This window comes from Chrysochloris asiatica, unplaced genomic scaffold, assembly GCF_000296735.1.
Source record: "Chrysochloris asiatica unplaced genomic scaffold, ChrAsi1.0 scaffold00485, whole genome shotgun sequence".
In the NCBI taxonomy this organism is placed as follows: Eukaryota; Metazoa; Chordata; class Mammalia; order Afrosoricida; family Chrysochloridae; genus Chrysochloris; species Chrysochloris asiatica.
The window spans coordinates 134,056-142,887 of NW_006409003.1; the positions used below are offsets into that span (position 1 = coordinate 134,056).

The window sequence follows — 8,832 nt, forward strand, 5'->3', positions numbered from 1 at the left end:
CTGAGGGGAGGGGGATCCTTGAGGCCCCCTCGGTCTTCTGGGCTGCTGGAAGCACCTCCCGCCCCAGGACATGGGCCGTAATCTGAAGAGGAAGAGGTAAGATTTGGGGTTCTGGCCTTGCCTCGATCCTTCCAAAAGCCTCCGAAGGGCTAGACCAACAGCGGCCACACTCACCCAGCTCAGCAGCCGCCCAGGGTCATTCTGCAGCCCTTCAACCAGGGCCACAGCATCCTCAGGGCTGCCCGGTTGCTGTTCCCGCACCCAGGCCTGGATCTCGGGGGGCAGCGCCCCCAGGAACTGCTCCAGCACCAGTAGCTCCAACATCTGCTCCTTGGAATGCACCTCGGGCCGCAGCCACTGGTGACAGAGGTGACGCAGCCGGACCAGAGCCTCAAGGGGCCCTGCTGCCTCCTGGTAGCGGAAGCTGCGGAAACTCAGCCGTGCAGCTTCGAGTTCCTCCAGGGTGGCTGTGGGGTCCAGTGGGGAGGGCATCCTTGCATGGGAAGTCGTCTTGGAGCTGCCAGCAGACACCTGAGGAAGAGTCCAGGTTGCAGTCAGGAACCTCACCTGGGCATGGACACAGATAGGCCTGGCTGAAGAGGTAGTATGAGGCAGATACAGGGCCTTGGGTGAAGGGTGGACAAGGAGGCTTCAGGGAGGAAGGGTAACAGGAATTGACCAATGATACGATGTGAGAGGAGGCAGAATCCTTGGGAAAATTTTTCCTGCATCCAGGAAATTGCAACACGTTATTAGATGAAAGGGCAGGTAATGGTTGGAGATGGTGGGGAGGTGGGTAAAGGGAGTTATCAGAGTTTGGCTGAGGAGACAGGACACCAGGACAAATGGAAAGACAGTGGGGCCATACTCCAGGGACATCGGGGCCAGTGTGATCTTGGACAAGTGCTTTCCTTATGACCTCTAAGATCCAAATGATGCACCAGGGGCTACTGGACCAGGTGCAAGAATGGGGCTGGTGTGAACTCTTGAGGAGATGACTTACATGGTTAGTGCATGTGAAAAGCAAAACCAAACAAAACCAAATCCAAGTGTTTCCTGACCCTGGAGTGGATTTGAACGTAAACACACCCACCTGGATTCACATTCCTCAGGTCTGTTCTAAAAGGGAAGATGGTTCCGTTTTTAAACTATGAAAAGGACTTCCCTCCCACTTACATTAGACTGGAGGAGGTTAAGTCAAACAGGAACTGACCCTCAGCCTGCAACTTCTGGGGTCTGTCCCTTATGGGATTCAAAAATGAAAGGTGGGAGATGCTTGCCAAGAGGAGAAGCCATTGGGCTGGGTACAGAGAATGGCATTCTGTAGGGGAAGAGTGGCCTGGGTTAGGTAACGCAGTCAGGTTGCACCAAGTCACAATTGTCAGTATTGCCATTGCCCCCTGACATTTGCCATTCGATTCCACTAATTTGAGCAAATAAAAAAAGTCGTATTAGACGCATATCCACAGTTACGGACTAAATCTATGTTGTAATTCTCTAACCTTGGTTTTTTATGTACAGACCTGTATATCTAATTCTTTCATTTTCAGTGTCAACAGATACACATTACTGCCTCGGGCAAACAGAGCTTTCATTCCTAGAACTGATTCAGACTAACGGGAACAGCCAGCTTTCAAAGAGGACAGTCACTCTTCTAGAACACCAGGAATTGTGGAGGACCCTGGTAGCATAGTGGATTACAAGCTGGGTTGCTAACCACAGGTCAGCAGTTCGAATCTACCAGCCGTTCTGTGGGAGAATGATGAGGCTTTCTACTCCCATAAAGATTTATAGCCTCAAAAACCCTGTACCGCGTTGTTGAGTCAGAACCAACTCCATGGCACACAAGCACCACCAACCAATTCTAGAGCTAAATTTAAAGTCAAGTGAGATATCATTTTCCTAATTTCTCTGAGCTGAATAAAAAATGTTCATCAATAACTGGATTTAAAGTTTTATAGAATCCTGACGATTCAATTAACTCAAATGAACAATAGTCAACAGTAATTCCACACACACTGACAATTGTTTGTACAGTTGACCCTTGAACAATGTGGGGCAGGGGGTTAGGGGAACTGACCCCCACCCCCAATCTTAATAGCCTGCTAGTGGCAGAAACCTTACTACATAAAGTTAATCAAGATCTATTTTGTATATTATATATATAATATTCTTGAAGTGTTTCTCTTTCCCTTCCAGGTTCAGGCAGTCCTGATCAGAAACCTGAATGTTACTTTATCCCACCCTGCCTTAAATCCCGGTGTTCATGTCTCTTCCTTACTAACAAATGTCCTTTGTGGCATTTTCCCCCCAGAATAGGGGACTTTTGCTTGCATTGAAAACCTGCTCAGGCAGATATCCTCTCTCCTCAGGGATTTTCTTCATGGAGTCTGGGAACTTGTCTGCTGTTTCGTCGTCAGCAGAAGCTGCTTCTTCTGTTATCTTGACATTTTTTAAGCCAAACCGCTTTCTAAAATTATCAAACCATCCTTTGCTGGCATTAAATTCTCCAGCTTTTGATCCTTCACCTTCCTTTTGCTTTAACTTGTCGTACAATGACTTTGCTTTTTCTCGAATCATATTAGAGTCTATAGGCATTCCTTTCTTATAGCAGTCCTGTACCCACACGAAAGCTGAATTTTCAATACGAGACAAAAAGGTATTTCGCAAAAAGTGCAATGTTTTTGCCCCTGCTGGTGTAGATGCAGCAACTACTTCACGAATTTCCTTTTCTTTTTTTACAATAGTCCTCACGCTGGATTCATTTATCTTGAAATGACGGGCAACTGCAGCTGCAGACCTCAGCCGACGGTACATATCCAGCAATTCAACTTTCTCTTGTAATGTCATAACCTTCCTCTGCTTCTTGGGAGCACTTCTCACACCCCTAGTAGCACTTGGTACAGGTCCCATGGTGTTTTTCACGATTGATGGTAAATTTTTTTACTGTGATACTGAATTTACTGGAGAGACAAACTGCTCAGGCAGACACAATTAGGATGGCATAGCAGCTGAATCCGGCATCTCCTCCAACACTTCCACTCATCACAAGAGCAACAGGAGGTGGTCACGAAATGATGATAGTAACACAGAATGCATTACAGTTCATTTTATTTTGTTAAGATTGAATACTGCCTCTTTACATATGTTTACATTTCTCTCAACCGCAATTGGTGCCATGTACGATCTGATCTGTGTGTGTATGCATACGTTGTCATCGATTTTAACTTTATATAATAATTTGTGTATATTTTATGGTAGCAAATCATAAAATACAAATGATATAATAGACTGACATCTATATATACTTTACGCATTCATCACATACCTAACGTTTTCATAAAATTTTTTATTTCTAGGCTATATGGTTTGTTTGCAAGTTTTTTCAAATTGTTGTAAATATTTTCCAATATATTTATTGAAAAAAAATCCGCATATAAGTAGATCCACGGAGTTCAAACCCGCACTGTTCAAGGGTCAACTATGTATCTAATTTCACCTTAAGGCAAACGCGTCTAATGTGGAACACTTCTGGCGCTTTCTTCAGCCTTCTTTGTCTTCTTGCTTTGCACCACGTTGGCCTCATCTGTGTGGGGACGTTTCAGCTGCTTCTCTAGATTTGCTGCATGGTCGCCAATCATATCTGTGTCGCAAATTCTACACAAGCTTTTATTTTCAATCTTTTCATACTTGAAAAATTCTTGACATTGATTTTCTCTGGTTCGTCCCATACTAGAATCCAAAAGATAAGAAAGACATTAACATTTGGGCATGTTTTACATTCACTATAATTAAACTACAATAAAAATAAATTTCAGATTTTGATAACATAAACAGAACACATAAATACATTTTTAAAAATGAATTCTTAAAGCCAGTAAATATTAAAAAGTTTCTAGCAGTATTTCAACAGGGAACTTCCAGAAATTCAAGCCGGATTCCGAAGAGGACTTGGAACAGAGGATACCACTGCTGATATCAGATGAATGTTGGCTGAAAGTAAATGCCACCAATATTTTAACTTGTGTTTTGGTATATAGAAGGTGCTCTGAAGGCGTACTGGTTACGAATCGGGCTGCTAACCTCAAGGTTGGCAGTTCAAAACTACCAGCCATTCCGCTAGAGAAAGATGAGGCTTTCTGCTCCCATAAAGATTTACAACCTCAGAAACCCTGTGCAGGGTGACTATGAGTCGGAACCGACTCCACGGTACTTAACAACAACAACGTATATAGCGGGGATTGCAATCATCGTAATAAAACAAAATATATAATTGGTTGATTATTGGGTTGATGATCTGCTCCATAAACCTTCAATCAATTCACAATAAAAAATGGAAAAAAGATTTATAGAATACTTAATTGTGCTCAGCAGAAGTTGTACATAGACAAAGAGGCAGTTGTTTAAACAAAACAAGGGGACACTGTGTGGGTTATAATCATGAAAGGCGTGATCAGGGTTGGACCCTTTCATCAGACGTATTCAATACGTAAATAACTCAAGAAGCTGAACTACGGAAAGAGAAAGACTGTACATGAGGATGAGAGAAAGGCTCATGAACAATTTGAGATATACAGATGAGACAACTTTGCTTGCTGAAAGTGAAGAGAACTTGAAGTGTCCATAGAATATAACCTTCAGTAGATTACAACTCAACAAAAAGAAAACACAAATCCTCACAAATGGACCAATAAACTTCATGATAAATGGATTAAGATTGAAGTTGGCAAAGATTTCATTTAACTTGGATCCACAACCAATGCCCAAGGAAGCAACAGTAAAGACATCAAATGAGATATTTAAAATATTAAAAGTGACATATTTAAAGACTTAAAGAGATGCCACTTTGAGGTCTAAAGTGCTCCTGACCCAAGCCTTGGTGTTTTCAATTGCCTCATATACAAGCAAAAGCTGAATAATAAATAAGGAAAATTGAAAAACTGATGCCTTTAATTAGGGTTTTGACAAAGAATACTGAATATATTATGGACTGCCAGAAGCACAAACAAATCTGTCTGGAAAAAGTAAACCCAGAATGTTCCTTAAAACTGAGGATAGAGAGACTTCTTCTTCCATTTTGGCCATGTTATCTAGAGGGACAAATTCCTGGAGAAGGACACAGTGCTTGGTAAAGTAGAGGGTCATCAAAAAACGAGGAAGACACTCAAAGAGATGGACTGACACAGTGGCTGCCAACAATGGGCTTAGAATGGGACACTGTGCGGTCCTACATCAGCCTCTCAATTGTTTCTGTTAGTCATAGGGTTACTATGAGTTGGAAATGATTTGACAGCACCTAACAACAGCCATTTTATCATCAAATATTTTGAAAACCTGGAATAACTTTAATTTTGTATTTAGAGGGTTTGCTGGTTTCGTCCATTCGAAGTCACACTTTACCACATACTTGTACATTTATCCATTAGTTTGTCATGAAATATCTTACTTCATAGTGATGTCATGAAGTTGTTTTCTGTGAAATAAAGCTACAACACAGATGAAACACATATTTCCTTTCTGTTGTTATTGTTAGGTGCCATAGAGTTGGTTCCCACTCAGAGCGAACCAATGGACAACAGAACAAAACACTGCCTGGCCAGCGCAATCCGCACAATTGTTGTGTTTGAACCAACTGATACTGCCCCTGTGTCAATCCATATCTTTGGGAGTCTTCCTCTTTTTTGCTAACCCTCCATTTTACCAAGCATGGTGTCTTTCTCCAGGGACTGGTCGCTTCTAATAACATGTCCAAAGTATGAGAGATGACACCTTGCCATACAGGCTTCCAAGGAAGACTGTAATATCAACCTTTAGTCCAGTCACACAACGGAATACTACATAACAATGGAGAAGAACGATGAAGGTGCGAAACACCTCATGACACGGAGGAACCTAGAAGACATTATGATGAGTGCAATTAGTCAGTCACAAAAGGACAAAGATTATATGACACCATTATTGTAAAGTCAATAAGAGGTTTTCATGCTAAAAGAAATTTTCTTTGAGGGTTATCAGGGGTGGAAGGGAAGAGGGAGTAATTCGTTGGCTAGAGGGTAGACACGTGTTAACTTGAGTGACAGGAAAGGTAATATATAAGAGGGACGTTGGCAGAAGAATGAAGAAGACATGGAAGACACAGGGACGAGTGCAAGGGTTAAAGGGACTAGAATACTGTTATAGACACAATTCTGCAACAACAGTGATGCACAACTAGATAGACGAATGGACACACAGGCTGAGTGGATACGGCGGGGTGGGCGGGAGGATACCACAGAAGCTATTTGCACATGGATATTTACCTTTGTTGCAAACATATCTGTGAATGTGGTAGAATGTACAGGAGGCAAAATTATGAAATTTCTGATATTACCAAACGCTTCATGTTTGGCCTGGGGGCTCAGGACCATAGCCTCATGGGATACCATGGTCAACTGGCAAAATACAGTCCACAAAAAAATCAAAAACAAAAATGGCAGTATGATTGGCTACTACAAGAACAAGCAAGTTGTTCCCCGGGGAGCCATCAAAGGAAGCAATCAAGTCCCTTTAGGACAAACCCCCTCCAACACTGAAACTCAAAGGGAACACATGAGCAGGCATGTAAGATTGCTGGTGACCATATTGGTTTACTGTTGGAAGAGGGGGGAAAGGCAGCAATGAAGACATGGGCTGAGTTCAACCATGTTCCATAGACTCCTGTCGACCTGGAGATGAAAGAGAGAAGAGGAAGGTTTGGTTGGTCCAAAGTGTGGTGAGACCTGGGGATCCCTGAGCCCGTGGATAAGGACTTAGTCACGGAGGGCTAGAGCTGATATGAAGTGAGAGGTGATGCACAAGAACGCCCAAACTTGTAGATAGTACCAATTCAACCTAGCCTCGATGGCTTGATGATCAGAACTCAACTACAGGAAGATAAAAAAAAAAAATTTTTTTTGATAAGGGAAACAGGTATAAACTGCTACAATTTGATGAGCTTGACCTATACATATGGCTGTAGTAGCTCAAAATAATTACTGAGAGGGAAGGAGTCGTCACATCAAGTATCAATCCTATCCCATCTGTGTACAGGGTTGATAGGGACAGGCAACTTAGACATTGGCTGCCTATGAGGGGGTTATAAAGACACGAACTGACTGGCTTACAAATTTTCAAGAGGGAGCTTAGTTTCAGAGCATGTGGGGGAAGGTAGAATCCATACTGAATAGTTTTTGTCTTATCTAGATGAGTCTGGTGAAAGGATATGGGGATAAGATTCTTATGATTTAAAAGTGAATAATTGTTACCATGACTCATTGTGGCTGTCACAACTCTAAAGGTAGACAGACGTTTTGTAACTTTTAAAGGGGTGTGTGGGGGGAGTAATCTTACAGTCCGGGAACATAGGACCCTAGGGCCATCAAAGGAGAAAAATAGAAGCGGAATGAGGGACCCTATCTAGAGAAGCAGCGACACCAGAGATGGAGGCAGTGATGAGGACATGGAGAGAGACAGCAGCTGAGGACTCTGGACTCACGGCAACCAGAAGGCAGGCTTGCAGAATGTGTCCTTTGGTTGCTTAAATGATTATATATTCCTGAGTGTTTCTGTGTACATCCCAAAAACCAAAACAAGAACAGAAGCTAATACTGTGGAATGATGGTGCATGGAGAGATTGTAATCATTGCAATGAAACGAATGTAAAACCAATGTTCTCCCATGTAAACTACCACTCAATTCATAATAAAAACTTAAAAAAAAAAGAAATACAGTCCTCAAAGACAATCCGTTGGAACCAACTCAACAACACCTAACAACAACGAGCCATAGTTTGTAACTGTCACCAATGAATATTTTTGCCCTGTTGGGTTAGGGTCAGAGAAAGTGACTGTGTTACCTTGAATTAACTTGATCCGGCTTTTCTAGCCAATGTTGGCTTAACTCCCACCAAGTGATTGGGAATTCTAAGGCTGGCACTGGACTCCTGGTGTGGTGCTGTGGGATCAGCACTGGACTGTGAGCCACAAGGTCGGCAGTTCAAACCCACCAGCTGCTCCTCAGAAACCCTATACAGGGTCGCTAGGAGTTGGAACCAACTCGATGGCACTTAACAACAAGGCTGGTATTGGTTAGTTCTGCCATCTTAGAGGCAGAAACTAAGGATCCCAGGACCATCAAGAAGAGCACAAGTGGAGCATGAGGTCCTTACCTAGAAAAGAGGCAGCAGAGGTGACGCAGAGGTGGTGATATGGAGGGACAGAGCAGCTGTGCAGGCTCTAGGCCTATGGACTGAGTAAAGCCTACGGGCAGGACACTGGCTTGCAGAATGTACACTTTGGGCCTTCACAGACTGGCTAAAAGAGTTTTGAACACTTGTCTGAGCAGGACACAGGCCAAGAAGGCAAAGACAAGAGCGAGGTTTGTTTGCAGTACAGAAGAAAAGAGGTGTTACTGATTGGAAAAGTGCGGCATCCTGAGTTGGTTTCAATCCTGAATTGTAACCCGTTCACTTTACTAATAAATCCCTGAATTGTGAGGACACTTAATGAGTTCTGTGTGGCTGCTGCAGCGGATTATCAAACCCAGATGTGAAACATGACAGTCCTGTGGGAGGGATGGTTGGGGTCAGAAAAGGATAATGAAAGTTGTAGGTGGAGGCATGTCTTACCTCCACCTCACAGAATTGGCCTTGAGCTGATTTTCAGTTTGATTCGCTTTCCCCCTTGTGAAGCTAGAGGAAGTCAGACATGGCATCTAGATGGTTTGTTTTTTAATTTAAGGTTTTTATTGTGGATTGAGTGAAAGTTTACAGGGCACATCATCAGTTTCACATTCAACAATTCATATAACTTGTTT

At 42.9% G+C, this 8,832-nt stretch overlaps 1 protein-coding gene across 1 annotated transcript in view; it reads right to left on the bottom strand.

The window, feature by feature from the left end:
* Positions 1-8,832, bottom strand: part of LOC102816220 (zinc finger protein 263-like) — a 40,201-nt gene that overhangs the window by 12,977 nt on the left and 18,392 nt on the right. The window contains exon 4 of the mRNA XM_006877336.1: positions 175-531. Within this exon, the coding sequence (XP_006877398.1) occupies positions 175-531 (357 nt within the window). The remainder of the gene's footprint in view (positions 1-174; positions 532-8,832) is intronic.